Genomic DNA, 17168 nt, shown 5'->3' with positions numbered 1-17168 from the left:
TCGCCTTCTAGTGGATTGGATTTCCAGGTTGCAGAGGAAGTTTGGGCTGGTAAGCCACCCTCTTATGCGCATCTCCGTGTCTTTGGATGTGAGGCATTCTGCCATGTGCCCAAGGACAAGAGGAGTAAGTTGGATCCAAAGAGCATTAAATGCATCTTTCTTGGCTATGGTGATTCAGGAGAGATGGGCTATCGCCTATGGGATCCGCCTGCGTGGAAAATAGTACGCAGCCATGATGTAGTTTTCCATGAAGACAAGATGCACATGCTGTAAAATATTACACGGCGCAGCGAACAGAATCTGAGAAAGAGATAGAGAGTACACAACAGATAAGAGGAGAATCAGTAAATTCTTTAACTCCAAACAACTGATACAAAGATGGCTCTGTCCACCCGTGCGCTTCCACTGTGTGAAGCTTAGATGGCGATCTAGACAGAAGATAGGTGAAGAGCTTAAGGCTAGCTGGAACAACAACTCTGACTGGGTGAAAGATGAGTGTGAGATGGCTGCGAAGGGGTTTAGCTTTTATAGCCCGCGAAGGTCGTTAGGTCGGCCTGCTGACCGACCTACCATATGAGCCTCCACTAGTCGGCCAGGGAATATTCCAGGGAATATTCCCTTTACCATCGGGCCGGGGGCGCTGCCCCCGGACCCCCGCCAGGGGGGCCGCTGGCCCCCCTGGGACCCCCCAGCCAGGGGCCGCTTCCGCGGCCCCCGGACCCCACAATAGGGGCCCCTTTTAACTCCCTTACCACGCAACTCAATGCAATGTGCCTCGAGTTGCTACCAGCTTAACCACTCCGTCTAACCCAAAGATTAGACCCACAATGGTCACCTTTTTGCCATCCGGTCACATAGACCTCATCTGATATACAAGTCAGGACTCCACCAATGTCCGGGCTCACACTTGGCTTCTCCTCATAATGGGGGCCTTACAACTTTGAGCACCATGGATCATTGGTAGTACCTAATGAGGGTGGGGCATTGATCATATCTAACACATGCAGCCTGAGAAGGTGGTTGAGATCCGTAGAGTGATCTTTCAGGAGGAGCCTAGAGCTCCTGCACAGCCAGTTGGATAGCCTACAGCTGCAGCAGATGCTCATGGTCAGGGTGTTGGACATGCAGTTGGGCAGGCAGCAGAGCCTGCAGTGAGGCAGTCTGCTAGAGACAGACGTCCACCTGATAGATTTCATTCCTTTATGCATTATATTTTGGTTACAGATGCAGGAGAGCCTTTCACTTATGATGAGGCTATGCGCAGGGGTGACAGTCACTCCTGGGAGAGGGCTATGCAGTCTGAGATCGACTCCTTGCATAAGAATGAGACTTGGGATTTGGTTGCCTTGTCTAAGGGCAAGAAGGCTTTGCTATGCAAGTGGGTGTACAAGCTGAAAAGTACCCCTGGACACCCCAAGCCGGCACACAAGGCTAGATTGGTAGCAAAGGTTTTAAACAGGAGCATGGTGTAGACTTTGATGAGGTCTTTTCTCCTGTGGTTAAGATGGCCACCCTGCGCTTGGTCTTGGCTTTGGTTGCTCAGCTTAACTTAGATCTATATCATATGGATGTCAAGACGGCTTTCTTACATGGGGACTTGCATGATGAGATCTATATGGAGCAGCCTAAGGGCTTTGCAGAACCTGGCAGGGAGCACCTAGTGTGCAAGTTGAAGAAAAGTCTTTATGGCTTGAAGCAGGCACCTAGGGAATGGTATCATAAGTTTGATGCCTTTATGTAGTCACAGGGCTACAGCAGGAGTGCTATGGATCTGTGTCTTTACACGAAGAAAGCCCGTGATGGTTCATTGCTTATTTTGGTACTCTATGTGGATGATATATTGATAGCAGGGAAAGCTCATGATGAGCTAGATGCTCTTAAATCTCAGCTGAAGAAGAGCTTTGAGATGAAGGATTTGGGACAGGCCTCTCACATACTTGGTATGCGCATTAGATGTGACAGGCATTAGGGACTCCTCTACTTGTCACAGAGGGAGTATATTCATAAAGTCCTTGAGCGCTTCCGCATGTAGGACGTAAAGCCTATTGGCTGTCCATTGCCTTCTTATGTGAAGGTATCACAGGACGATTGTCCGCAGACAGATGAGCAGAGGGCCGAGATGGCCTAGATCCCTTATGCTTCAGCCGTGGGTAGTTTGATGTATGCCATGATAGCCACTCGTCCAAATATTGCCTTTGCAGTTGGTGTTGTGGCACGCTATATGGCTACACTTGGTAGGAAACATTAGGATGCCGTGAAGGGTATCATGAGGTACCTGAAGGGCACAATAGATATGTGTATTTGCTATGGCAGCCAGGATACAGGGGTCATGGGGTACACTGACTCCGATTATGCAGGACATGCAGATAGTAGGAAGTCCACTTCTGGCTATGTATTCACCTATGCTGGAGGTGCTGTCTCTTGGATGTCCAGGGTTCAGAAGTGTACGGCTTTGTCTACCACTGAGGCCGAGTATGTTACAGCCACTGAGGCTTGCAAGGAGGCCATATGGCTAGGCCGTCTAGTTGCTAACCTTAGGATTGACGCTATACCTACACTGCATTCGGATTCTATGAGTGCCATTCAGTTGGCTAAGAATCCGGTCTTCCATGCGAAGACAAAACACATTGAGGTGAGGTATCACTTCATACGTGGTGTCGTGGAGGATAAGTCTGTTGACCTTGTCAAGATCTCCACTGACGAGAATCTTGCAGATCTGTTCACGAAAAGCCTCACTACTGAGCACTTTGCCTTCCTCAGGAGATTGATGGGCGTTGGATGAGATGTTGCATTTTCTCATCCCTTGTACCTATGTACAGTTGTACTGTCTTTTTTCTTTCTTTCTCTCTCACTGGGGCAGATTCGCCTTTAAGTGGGAGGTTGTTGGGGTAAAGGCGCCTCCGCCGTGCCGCCCCGTGTATTACTACACTAACAGTACCCGCCACTGTACACTGCAGGTGACAGACGCCCGTCACATCACTTTATTCTTTACATTCATTTTTTAGTGACTAGTAAATAAAGGAAGGCCCGGTTACACATTGTAACTGTTGGAGTTCCCATTTCTTGTCTCTCTCTTTCTTGCTCTTGCTCTCCCGCCATAGCTCATGTGCAAGCTTCGATCCTTCTCACCTTTCAATGCGTTCCGATCGTTTTGAGTACCCGAACAACTATATTTGGAGTTCAAATGACGAAGTTATGATCCAAACAAGTTGGAGATATGCATAAAGCAAAAAAAACGAAAATAGTGAAAAGCAGTAGAAAAGCAAAAGCCAAAAGCTGAAAGCAAAAAGCCTAATGTGTGTGAGTGTGGATAGAAAACTATATAATGAGATAAGAATGGAGAGTTAAGGGCCTTCCCCCTTCATTATAATTGTATTATGTGAGAGAGAAGAGTAGAGGGTCGCATGCTAGAGTGAGCTCTTATCATGCTAATTCAGAAGTTAGAGCTTTTGGGTGTCAAAGCGCCGAGCATCGGCTCAAGATTATTAAGGTACGAGAATATATTTCTCTTGGTTTGTTTTCAAATTATTGGTATTTCCATTGTGTGGTTGTATGATGCTCTACCCGCATACAGGTTTTAAATTTTTTGTGAGCTATAAGAGGCATTGTTTTGTCTTGTTTTGTGGTGTTTTATCGAATATCTGAATTTTTCAAATTGAGTTGTCCATTCGACAAAGTCAATTACCCCAACCGGCACTCCTTAACATCTCGTTATCGGGTTGTGAGTGAGGCTTGCTCTCGATCACCGCTCGCATAATAACGTTCAAGTTTTTGCTCCTTAATAATCTCACTCTCATTAAGTTTGAGGATAAACTTAAGCTTGCCTCTACATTCTTCCATAGACATATTGTAGAACTTGACCATAGCAATCTGAACCCTACGTATATCCAATACAAAGTTGTTGGATGTATTCAATATAAATGCAACTTCTTTGGAACCATACTTCAATATGTGTGTATTTTCCATATGCATTGGCTCACCGATTAGTTCTAAAACTTTCTCATTTAGTTATTTTCAAGCCTTCTTTATGTGAAATGGTTTTGGCAAAGGCATTATTGCTTAGTTTTGAAGACTTGCTTAAATCATGTATCCAATAGTTGATAGAGCATACTATATGACTTAGAACTCATTCTATTTTTGTCACATAATCCTTGAGTATCTATAGCAGTAAACAAGTTGCTCACATCCCTAAGATGTTCACTTGCGATACCATCTACAATATCCCTGAATTTACGATTTTCCAATGTATTTTTTACCATATCCTTGCTTAGGACTTTAACAATAGTATCATTCTCTCCATAAGGAAACATATTTCTCATGATTGTAGCAAAGTGAGCATATATCCGTCAATGATATTGTCCAACTTCCTTTGGTTAATCAGTGAATTGGTTTAACTAATCGGATGCGTTGACGTGCTTCTTTAGTTTTTAAAGAGGGCCCAATCTCCAAAGTTTTTGTGAATTTCCTCTTTATGTTTCGATTCTCCTTCTCCAAGTTCATAACTTTAGACTGTAACTCCATATTTTGCACATGTGTAGCCTGCATAGCATCTTCAATGACAGACATTGCTTGTTGTAGGCTCTCGTTCTCCCTATCCTTCTCAGCTAATAATCTATACTTTTCCATCAAAGACTGCATATTCCCTTGTAATCTTGTCTGCATATTTGTCAAGGCTTGATGAACCCCTGCTAATCCTTGTGTGACAAGCCTGCATGTGTATCCATACAATCCTTCATTGCCTTCACAAACGAACTTTACAAATGATGTAAGCCCTTCAAATTGTGGTGGCCTTTGAGTGATTGGATCAGGTGGATAAATGCACCCATCAACCCAAAGGTCCATGTTTTTCTTTCTTGCATTTCTTTCTTGTTGCATCGTGTATCTTATTGTATCATCCCTTTCTATAATTCTTTAGAACATTGGTGCATTTTCATCCTCCAATTGAAAGTGAATATCTCTCTTTCTCTTGGTACGTCCTACACATGCAATTTGTAAAGAAAAATATATATCAATTTTGATATTACACAATTACACCACTTTGATTAATAGTAAGCTAAGGGGTTGATGCCAATTTTCTGATCAATAGCAAGAACATCTAAATATTTGGGAGCTGCAGGTCAGCATCAATCCAACAGTATGGAGCTAATTCTGGATTGGCTCAAATCACACAATTACACCCCTTTGATTCACTATATCTAAGTTCTTTTTTACCTAGTTGAATATTGTCTCTTTCTCTTGATTTCAGTCATGATAAACCCTAATCAACCCCTAATTTGCCTGTAATCTTAGATTTTAATCTATCTCTAATCAACATTCAATCTTATCTTCTATTCTATCCAAAATATTCTCTCTCTCTCTCTCTCTCTCTCTCTCTCTCTCTCTCTCTCTCTCTCTCTCTCTCTCTCTCTCTCTCTCTCTCTCTCTCTCTTTGAATTGACACTTAAGGATTAAACAACTATGACTAATAATATCACAGAGATTTAAAAAATAAAGATGCCTCCATTATCACTTGATTGCTTGTAATATAGAGTATTGAAGAGAAAGATATCTTATAGCACAGTACTGAAGAGGAATATTGCTTGTAGCAAGGCAGAGAGTGTTGTAGATAGAGATTATCTAATTTCAGCAAATGCTATCAAAACCACTCCTGAGATTGCTTGTAACAAGGTGTAGAGAGTGTTGTAGATAATATTGAGTATTGCTTTAGAAGAATTCATATGTAAAAAATCATATTCTGGAGGAAAGGAGAAGAGTACACAAAATTTCGGACAAAATTAGAGCTTTGAGAGAAAATGAAAAAATACCCAGAAATAGACATATACTTGTCTAAAAATACTAAAAATTTACAAGGAAACTCTTGAGTCAAAAAGATGTCTCTAAGTAAAAAATAATCTTAAAATATGATGAGTACATCATTTTATATCATTTTTTATCTTCTACCCTTTTAAGAAGCAAGAATCAAAATGATTCTAATATATTTTCATGTTGAAAAGTCATGATGACATTAAAGAGTCGTATATTAATGATTGATAGATTTATATTTTTTTAGTTATGAGGATTTTGAGAAAAAGTGACCTTATCTTACAGTTTGAGAATAAAATAATAGGTGAAATCTATTGAAAATACAAATACAAGATTTACTTGATTGTAGAAGATCTCTTATTCTAATATCATTTTGGAATCTCTTTTTAGAGAGAGAGGTGAGAGAAACCCCTTAAGGTGCAAAAAAGAGAGTCCATATTTCTCTTAATGAATGAATCTCCTAAGGTGTTTTTTCCAATGATCTTGTCAATGGGAGACACTTACGGTGGCAATAATTTAGATATTTAAGATGACCATAGACAGTTGTCTTATTGATCAAAATGTAGAGTTTAAATATTTGACTAACTTTGTAATTCTCTTTGTAAATTTTTCTACTTTGAAACTTATTTCAAGACCTTTTCTGCTCATTATATGAGTCAATCATTCCTTAGCATTTTCTATTAGGACATATGTGATTACAATTATATAGATAAGGTGGTTCTTCAAAAATTGATATCTAGTTCAGTTGACTAAACTGGCCCACTTTATCCAGTACAATTCAAGAATGAGGATTTTGCATGTTGATGATTATGAAAGGGCTACACATAATTCCTGTCAACTTAGATGATCGACTTGTAATTCCATGAGTTTAAAGTCCATGCACAGGTCAAGACTTAGCTACATCATATCATCTTATAAGTGACATTTAAGCATAGATGGGCTATCTAAGAAGAGATTGCCATTTTGAAAAGACAATGGAAAAGAAAGGAAAATAAAAAGCTATCAATGCATGTTTGCTCCCATCAATTGTCCAAGTATCTCCTAATTTAGATGTACTTTTTTGACTCTCTTTTACCCTTGCATTGGTCAAGTGAAAATCACCAAGACCTAGCCACGTGTACCTCATCTCTACTTCCACAACTCGCACAAGTAAATTTCACTTGTATCTAAATGGCTCTTAATATTTGTTAACTGACACTTTTTTGTCACATGATCTTTCATGGTGCTTTTGTCTTTATGTAAAAGAGAGTATTAAAATTCAGGATCAAAACACACACACACACACAATCTCTCTCTTTCTCTCTTGTATTTTTTTAGAACGGAACCATGGCCAATCGCTCTCTCCTCTCCACTAACACATTCAATTGGAAGAGCCTATCATTGTAACAATGCACCATCCATAGGATATAACCACTCTCAATAGACCATCAAAAGCTCCATTGTTTCCATTGACATGGGATGAGTGCACAACTCCTATTCATCCGCTTAATCAGTTTGGAGAAGATATAGTTTGTGGTCAATGGTGGCAATGTGGATTCATTTCCGGCCAATAGCTCGATCATTTTGGTGCTATAGCCGAGGGTCCCTACAATATTCCCGACATAGCGCTTCATATTAAGAAACGAATTTGGGCTTGAGGCATTTTAAAAATTACTTTGAGAAACCCTAGATTTGGCTAGGACTGCTTCCTACGCTAAAAACACTTGATGCTATTTCTTTTTTATTTGTGCATACATTGATGGGTACATAGGAAATATTGATTGTGCTTGCAGCAGTTAGATTTGATTGTAAATATATAATCATGATAATAAAAGGAAAGATCGCACTATGCCTCCCACACGGCTAGACACGAAATCCTACTCCAAGGGGGATTGTTTTGTATCACCGCGAGGAGCTTTGGACCAACCCCGACGACAAGAGGTCGCTCAGTGAGAAATCTGTTAGGCAGGAGGAGGCAGGAGTGCCAAGGGGGCTTTGGCCGTAAACCTCTCAATCGCTCCTAGGAATTGCCTTACCCTCACACAAATCAAGATGGAATCATGGAGTCCCCAGTATTAATGAAGGGACGGAAATCTTGGAGGGTTTCTTGTCTTCTGCACAGATAGAAGGGATTTTTCGATGAACAAAGGTTTATCTTCTGCGTAGGCAGAAGGAGAAAATCATTGTGAATAACTTTGCGAAATAATGAATATATATTTTTTTCCAAAAGATTGTTTTTCTTTGTCTTTGTGTTGTGCCATAAAATTACACCAAAAAACCTATGATAATGAATTAATTAACAACGCTTAGAAAACTAAAAAAAACTATTTGTGGGAAGCAAATGGGCGAGATCCCTGACAGATGCGTCCTACGGATGGGTGGTCCCGGTAAGCTGAGAGCTTCTCTCAAGAGATTGAACAAAACATTAATTAGAAAAAATTAGGTAGAGCCGAGTGTTGACTTACCTAAGGTCAGGTCTTAAAACCTTGATCAGTAATTATCTTAGGGAAAAGATGTGATAGCTGTGCCGAAACTCCGTTAAGGTTCCTTGAATCCTAACTAGTTGTTAGAAAAAAGTGTTGCACTCCATGAACCAAGGATAACTACGATCGCTCCAATCGGACGAGAAGTCCTTGTGGGACACCTCCGATGGAGCTAGTTGATACATTGAGACCTCAGTTGTCAAATTAGGACCTCGAGCTTATAGATCGATCCTCGTGGAGATGGTCGGTACCTTTCGTTACGAGGTGGACTCCGGGAAACCTAGACAATAAACCCCATGCATTCTCGCAAGTGTCGAGCAAAGTCGCCTAGGATAGTCACCCAATGGACTACTAAAACGTGTTGCTATGGAATTTTTTAGATAGGCATGTGACTGTCCAGTAAAGACATGAGTTTATTTGCTTGATATATCCAGTTGCGGTGGGAGGTATGTGAGGGGTAGCCACACTTGCACTTCAGGTCCAAGAGCTCAAAAGATCAAAGAGATATAAGATACTTACTCTTTGGTTGTAATCTTGATATTGTCTCAAAGGATGAAGAGTTATAAGATACTTGCTCTTTGCATGAAAGTTTGGTGTTATTGATTGATGAAATGCAAACTCTATAGGCTAGTTTGTTTACTGATGGTTTTTAGTGAGCTCCCCATCATAGATATTTTCATAAAGGCACTATGTGATTGTGAATAGATGGTATTTTGAGGGTCTTGGACATGCAAAACATTGCGTCATTGTAGCACATGCCATATCCAAGCTAGATAAAAGGGAGACCACTTTGTCACCTTAACAATGCTGCATGCAATATAGAGATAAGTTGTGGGTCCCAAGGCCCCACCAAGTGAGCCTTTAGTGCAATCAATCCAGAATTCTTATAGCCTAGTGACTAGATCTCTCTACAATATTTCACCCATATAATTCTTGGGCCACAATACAGCTCACTCTGCAGCATTGCTCTCTATAACACTCCAATGAATCACACCAATAGTCAAACAATCCCACAGTCTACCTAATGGATCTTTTTCTCTACAATTGGACTTAAAGGTAACATCTCTCATTCCTTGTCAAACTAATAGTCCTTCCTATTAGTCTCTCAATTAATTGACATATTAGTTATATGGTTTGTATTACAAGAGCTAATTTCTACCAAGAAGCAACAAGCCAAGAAAAATTCCACAAGGACAATGCTCATGCACCCACTAGACAATCCAAAATCGATCACTATACTTGGGAGGTAGCTTTTGACTTTTCTTATCTACAATCCCAAATCAATCGCTATACTTAGGAGGTAGCTTTTGGTTTTTCTTGTCTATGAAGGTTGAAGTTTTTTAGATAATTTTAATTAAAGGAATCCTTAGATTTAAAAGATAGAATGAGTATTATCCCCTATCAAAATAAAAATGTGTTGTATCATGAGTATTCATGATAGAATCCCATGCTAGGGTCATGATTTTTTATATATTATGTAAGAATTATCCCTTGATATATTGAGCTTGACTTCCTTGAGGCCAACATTGACATTTTGATCTTGATTGATATATAGAGAAGCATGAAAAAAACTATAACCAAATGGCCATATATGTGCGGATAATTCTCGCAAGTATCGAAACTTAGATTCAAAGTTGCATTCATTTCTTGAAACCTTCCTATTAGAAGAAGTGAGTTGTTAACATAGAGTCCTAAGTGCCCATAATATTTTTCTAAGGTGGACTAGAAACTCTAAATAGTTACCAGCTTTGTTGTCCTTGTACAGCCTTTTATATCCAACTCTTATACATAGAGCTAAGATAAGTTTTGTGGTCCAAGCCTTATACATAGGACTTAGACAAGTTTTAGCTGACAATTATTTGTGGCCTTACATTGACAATTGCCCTTGCATATCAAGAAATGCAATGTAAGCTTCTCTTCATTCCATTACCTTCTCTTTTCTTGCATGGCTAGAGATGCACCTATTTATGCAATTAATTCATGGCTTGAATCACAACTTATGACATATGTATGTGTGCAAAATTACTACTCACTAGGAGCCAGCAATGGCCACATTCAAGCTAGCTTTTGCCAATGGATTTCACATCCACGAACCATGTTTTCCTCTACGGATTGCCACTCGTCCTACTTTGATACCTACTGGATATCAATTCAATTCATCAAATTGAGAAGACCATAATTATGAATGATTATGTGGTAGGCTCAGAGAGAGAGAAGAAGGAACTAAGAAGATATGTTTGTGTAGTAGAAGCAACCCCAAGATGCCTAAGAGAATATCCCACATTCCACGGGAGAAGCAGCCATCAATGATTTAATAATGATGGGAAAATACTCAAAGCAATGAACATTTCAAGTAGAGAGAGAGATAGAGAGTATGAACAAAAATGTCATGGCTTTGGATAGATTTCAAGCGGATGAGCTTGTCCTATAGTGAGCGGTGTCGTGATGTTGCGTATCCACCACTGGGAACCTAAGGGCAAAGTTTTTCGCCATAAATTTGAACTCATTAGTCAATGTCATTAGGAATTTGTTTTCTGTTGTGTGTCTTTTTGTTTGCATTTTGCATGATGCACAAGCACATATAGTTAGGCTAGGCACAGTTCTTCAGTGCATCCATAATTTTCGTGTGAGCATTGTTTGAATGGTTGCATATCATGGATTCGATATTGCGTATTTTCTCAAAACATGAATGATTGAGCACGAAGTCCTATTCCAAAGCATATTCTTGTGGGGCACATTGCATGGAAAAACAAGTTCATGTGAAGGGAATATCCATTTTGAAGACTCAAGGATCAAAGGAAAGGGTCATAAGTTTTACATTGTCAGTGAGTATTCCTTGAAGAAAATGGTGAATTTTCATAGGTCTCATGAAGAAGCCTTGATAATGCTCACAAAGATAGATAAGTTTTTTCAAGCATGGAGAGGGATACGAGAGTTGAATATGAGTAGAAGCATAGTTTTAAGCATAAATTATGTTGACGGCTACACTTCATCTTTTCGTGGATGAAATGAAAATGCACTGGCACCCCTTTCACTTTCATATGGCTTATCTCTAAATATAACATTAGCAGCTTCAATCTTCTTTAGATGCATGATTGAGAATAAGATGGTGGCAGTTCAATGGATTGGGCAATACACACTGCTTCTGACTGAAGCTCCTTTAGTAACAGAGGGTAGTGTGCCATATCCAGAATGGCCTGAAAGAAAACATATTAGCATAAAAGATTTGAAGGTCCATTATCAGCCAACCATGCCATTGGTTATCAAAGGGATCAGTCTGGAAATAGCCGGTTGGCATTTATTATAAGGACAGAGCATTAGCGATCATGGCGACCTTATTCATTCGGCAGGTAGTTTTGATGGAAAGATGGCTGTTGATTAATCACGGCCTGCTCGATGAGTTGGATGGCGACTGACAACGTAGGAAACAGCCGGTGAAGAAATCGCAAAGCATAATGGCTTATGGCAATTTTCGCAAGATGACGCAGGCATCGCAGGGAAACGACGGCATAATCAACACAATGCGATGACATTACAAGTAGAGACGAGGACTAGTTAATGACATTACAGGATCGATGACGGTGTCTGTTGATGATGCATGTAATTCGACGGTCATGATGATAATTGACAATTTGCAAGGATAACAAGGCAACCTTCAAAACGCAACATGTCAGTGTATATTCCACGGGCTGAAAGGCAAAACGGCCGTAGAAGACACAAACTAATGTCTTAGAAGAGCTGAAGTGAATAAATACATGCTTGCCTTCTTACTTAGAGATTATGAGATAATGAGAATTTATGGAGTAAGACAGTTGTCTCGTGGAAATGTAGTGAAAAATGTATATTTTTATTTAGTGTTTCTTTTTAATAAAATTAATATTGATTTTATTATCAAATCCTTTCTTGGCTTTGTTGTTTTATTGTATCAGGTTGGTAAAAGTGTCACCTGCATTGTTGGAATACTGAAAATGCAAGTATCCAACAATGTATAAAAAAGCAATAAATTTTCAGATGCTATCTATTATACATTTCATGGCCGATCTACTCAAGAAAACTAACATATTAAGTCAGAAGTTTCAAAAAAAGGATCGTGTCATAACAATGATTAGACGAGAAATAGATGTGCTTATTAATCTCTTGAAGGATTGATACATAATTGGTATATTTAGAAATACCACTTAAGGAGCTTCATGAAGGCCATGAACAATGGAGTGTATTCATGTAAGGATAAAGAGGGCATTGTACATCAACATGTACTGCAGTTTACTTCTTTAGTGGGTAAAGAAGTGATTACTATTGAGAAATGCAAATGATTAGCAAAGGCATTCGTTCAGAGATTGATCTCTAACTTTTGTGAGAGATTTCAGGATCATCACTTGTTTAATGCATCAAAGTTGTTTTTCCCTAAAAACTATTCTAGGGATCCACAAATTCAATGTTAGGTAGTTTGACAATATCTCTCTCAGCTTTGTAAAAAATTTGGCAAAGGAGAGAGACCTTCAATTGACTCTAAACAATGTAAAGGTGAGTTGCAAAGATTTGTTTTATATCTCTTTGAGTCTTATTCTTCAATGGGACTCCTTGAAGCTTGAGGGCAATGTAGTAGTGAAGTAGAATGGATACAAATGTTTCCAACTTTATATATGGTGGTGCTCCCTGCAAGTTCAACAGCTTATGAAAGAGGTTTTTCAAGACAAAATCAGGTTAAAAGTGATGAGAGATTGTGTTTTTCTCTTAACACTTTAGATATGCTCATATTCATGTCTCTTTCTACTCCAAAGAATATGAAAGAAATAGATTGGGATTTAATTTTTGAGGTTTGAAAAACTATGAAGATAAGATACACCCAAGCTTTGGAGCATTCATAAGAAGTATACCAACAGCACTAACTTTTTGTAACTAGACTTTAACATGTCGGTGGTGGCTACCTCATTATATCAAATCAAATGTATCTATCCTCTCCTTCTGGTCCTACTTGTGAGAAACTTCAAGAAGATTTTGGTCTCTATACTTGCTCCTTTTCTGTAAGCTAATGAAGCATTTGTGTTATGATGCTAAGGATAATACTTGCTCCCTTTTTTACATGCTTGAGCTTTTGTTTGCATAGTGCATGATGTTTCTATTTGGCATTCATTTTTCATTGTATAAAATATTAAAATTTATTTTTGCTTCAATGTAATCTTTGATAGTTAATTTCGTTTTTGTAATGTTTAATTACACATATAATCCAATTGTAAACCTAGTTTGCTAGACTCTCTTTATAATGTTAGATTGGTTGTTTTCTTCCATACTCCTTCAATATAGATGTTTGATCCAACTTTTCCTAAAACATGTTATAGAAAAAAATTTATCCTCAATTAAAATATATCATTTACTTCCGACTCTTCAAAATATACTAGCTAAATATAGGTTTGAAAAACTATGAAGATAAGATACACCCAAGCTTTGGAGCATTCATAAGAAGTATACCAACAGCACTAACTTTTTGTAACTAGACTTTAACATGTCGGTGGCGGCTACCTCATTATATCAAATCAAATGTATCTATCCTCTCCTTCTGGTCCTACTTGTGAGAAACTTCAAGAAGATTTTGATCTCTATACTTGCTCCTTTTTTGTAAGCTGATGAAGCATTTGTGTTATGATGCTAAGGATAATACTTGCTCCCTTTTTTACATGCTTGAGCTTTTGATTGCATAGTGTATAATGTTTCTATTTGGCATTCATTTTTCATTGTATAAAATATTAAAATTTATTTTTGCTTCAATGTAATCTTTGATAGTTAATTTCGTTTTTGTAATGTTTAATTACACATATAATCCAATTGTAAACCTAGCTTGCTAGACTCTCTTTATTATGTTAGATTGGTTGTTTTCTTCCATACTCCTTCAATATAGATGTTTGATCCAACTTTTCCTAAAACATGTTATGGAAAAAAAATTATTTTCAATTAAAATATGTCATTTACTTCCGACTCTTCAAAATACGCTAGCTAAATATGGCTATGTACTTTACTTTCAAACTACCTTTTAAAATAGATGTTTGCTTTCAATATGGTTGTCTCCATGTTTTAAAATTTGAATGCATGTCGAATACTTTTACATGGCATGGATTCATAATTATATAAATAGTAAAAAAAATTATAAGTGAAGTATGTTTCAAAAAACAATCCTTCATTTAAGAAATATACATGAAAAACATACTTATGGTAAGAAAGTTAATTTACATTTTTACTGGGAGTTTCGCATAAGTTTGAGACACGTGATCAAATCTTTGGATTTGTCATAATTTAAACACTATAACTCCAAATCAAACGCTCTATAGCTCAATAGATTCTATTTTTCAAGCGTTTTCCAATGATAAGTCACATCATATGATTTTCAAAAAACTTATAGACATGTTATCCGAGTGTCACCTTTTTAATATTTAAAAAAATAAAAATTAAAAAATTCTCAAACCCACTAATATTGTGTAGGCTACTTTTAAAAAAGCTAGCTCTATCTTTCAAGAAGGACAAGCTCGTTTTTGCCCTAAAAAAGAAAAGATGCAGTGCCTTGGGGGTAATTATTATGCGCAGGTGAGCATTAGAAGGAAGATTGATGTTCGATCGCCCACCTAAGTCGTCGAGTGTGAAGCATGCGCCTACAACTGTACGATTACTGACTCTTTGGAACTCAAGCCAATTTTAGGAAAATCGCCCCGTTCGTGAATCCTGACATCTTATCAAGCGACATCTGCTGCCACCAGCACTGAGCTGCTGCCAATGACTTCCGGCTTAATTAGGCCGGACTGGTAACTGCTCCTGAATCACCAACCACAAAAGCGTGGCACTTGAATCTGATCTAATCCTAGTGGGCTATATATACCAGGTCCCAAATTTCTGAAGCTACAGATCAGCGATATAGATATTTGATGTAAGCATTTCTGTGCTAATGAGAACAAAATTCCAAATATTCAGTGATGCATGCGGCTTACAATGAAAGAAATGCATTTTTGCAGAAAGACAACAAGCAGATCGTGCAAGCGCAGGAGAGAGAGCATCTGTGTATGTGTCTGTGTGAGAGAGAGGTCCAACCTGGAGCTCGCAAACTCGACGAGCTTTCCGGTGCTGGAGAAGACAATGAGGAGGATGTCTACATCGCACAGGACTGACAGCTCGTGTGCCTTCTTCAGCAGCCCGTTCCGTCTCTTGGAAAACGTCACCTGCCGGCTGCCCGTGTTCTCGATCCTCCTGATCTGTATCTTGCGTCGACCTCCCTGCATTGCCGGCCTTTCAGTAGCTTCACGTGCCGCATTCTCGCCCTCCATATCATGACACGCTTCTTTCCCCTTCGCCTTAACTGCTTCCAGCGCCATTGCTTGCACGGCAGCCATATCCATGTCTACAGCTTGAGGCTTCGATATATAGTCGGCCCTGATAAGGCATCCGTGCTCTCCGGCAGCATCTTCTGCTGCAGTAGTAACCTCAGCTTCTGTATCGTCCTCCTTCTCGGCCTCTAACTTGTTCTCGGCCTCCGCCGTAGCCTCGAAGGGCTCCACCGTGTCGTTAATCTTCACAGGCCACTCCTGACGCTGTTCCTCAGGTAAGGCCGGGGCTGGCGACGGACAATCACTATGCTCCTGTAGCGCGGCCATGGCCTCCTCGCACACCCGACGAGACGGGGACATCCACGAACCTGACAGCAGCAGGCAAAATCTTGGATAGCCGGAAGCAAAGACTGGTTTCTGTTTCTTTTTTCTCTCCCAAAAGGAAGCACTTTGCAGAGAAAGGAGGAGGAGGAGGAGGAGTAGGCGGCGGAGGAGGAGGAGAAGAGCCTAGAGGGGGGATGAGAGGCCGGCCGGTTACGGTACAAGCCGCGATGGGAAAGAGCTGGACTCCGGAGAAGGACACACACCGTGACGCACGTAAATGTTGACAATAACAGGATTACATAATACAGAGGCACGTGGAGGACGCACGGGTCTGTTCCCACCAGGCCCCAGGGCCTGCTCATCATTTCCAGCCACGATACACGTAGAGGCATTTAGACAATTAATTTGCGAATGGTTAGAATGCCTAAATTTTATGGTTTTGGTAACTTTTGGACCTGTTCCTACCACGCCCTGGTCTCTGCAACCATTATTCGCATTTGCAAGCTTCTATGGCGTCTAAATTTGCAGTTACTAAGCTCCAACCCCAAACCTTCTTGGGCCACTTGATGAACGCCTGGCCTATAAAGGATTGCAACTAGCTCATATGTGCACTTTGTTTTTAATTTTTAGACTTGGATATTATGGGAACCATATTGTTATGTATCATACAGTATCTCACCTGTGCAATCAAGTCACTATGGACTCCAACTAGTGCCTGAACTAGTTGGGAACCTTTATAATGGTGGTGGAAACAAGACATGTGCTCACTTGATCTACAATACAAGTATACCCAAGAGTAGGCCTAGTCCACACCTAGCTATTTAACTATGCCATGCCACTTGTACTTGAGGTTAGGGCCAATCCATATGCACATTGATTAAGCTGTACAATGGACAAACTATGCTATGTCCTCCTAACAAGTCAAGTCGAAGTAAGTGTGGCCAAGCTACTTGACTTAACCTCCTAAAAATATGGGACTTTAGCAGGTGAAATTAGTCACACTAAAATTAGTGATGCTTGTAAGACTCAACCTCAGGGGGTTCACTATATATGTATCCTCTATATAACGTGTGTTCATGGCCTATTTATAAATATCCTAATATGTGAATTTTTCTTGAATAAAATACGACCATTTTCTATTCAATCTGTCAGTAACCTCTTTATATGACACCCTTTTGTATGTAAAAAATGTATAAAAATTGTGTTTTAAAAACCCTTTATTTTGAACTCGCGTTATATATACATATATTTATGAGTGACCCCCCCCCCCCCC

The 17168-nt window shown here is 39.5% G+C and overlaps 1 protein-coding gene across 3 annotated transcripts in view; it reads right to left on the bottom strand.

The window, feature by feature from the left end:
* Positions 1-16170, bottom strand: part of LOC148030602 (agamous-like MADS-box protein AGL11) — a 68028-nt gene extending 51858 nt beyond the window's left edge. The window contains exon 1 of one of the 3 annotated variants that reach the window (XM_087687286.1): positions 15339-16170. In XM_087687286.1, coding sequence (XP_087543412.1) covers positions 15339-15931 — 593 coding nt within the window. In that variant the 5' untranslated portion in view covers positions 15932-16170. The remainder of the gene's footprint in view (positions 1-15338) is intronic. The other 2 variants (XM_087687285.1, XM_087687287.1) reach the window with 2 other exon arrangements.
* Between the last annotated feature and the right edge of the window lie 998 nt (positions 16171-17168).

This window comes from Lygodium microphyllum, chromosome 10 (genome assembly GCF_053477565.2).
Source record: "Lygodium microphyllum isolate KBCC chromosome 10, Lygodium_microphyllum_v1.1.10, whole genome shotgun sequence".
NCBI classification, from domain to species: Eukaryota; Viridiplantae; Streptophyta; class Polypodiopsida; order Schizaeales; family Lygodiaceae; genus Lygodium; species Lygodium microphyllum.
Note: the sequence above shows the minus strand (reverse complement) of the source record. Positions and strands in the feature narration are given on the sequence as shown.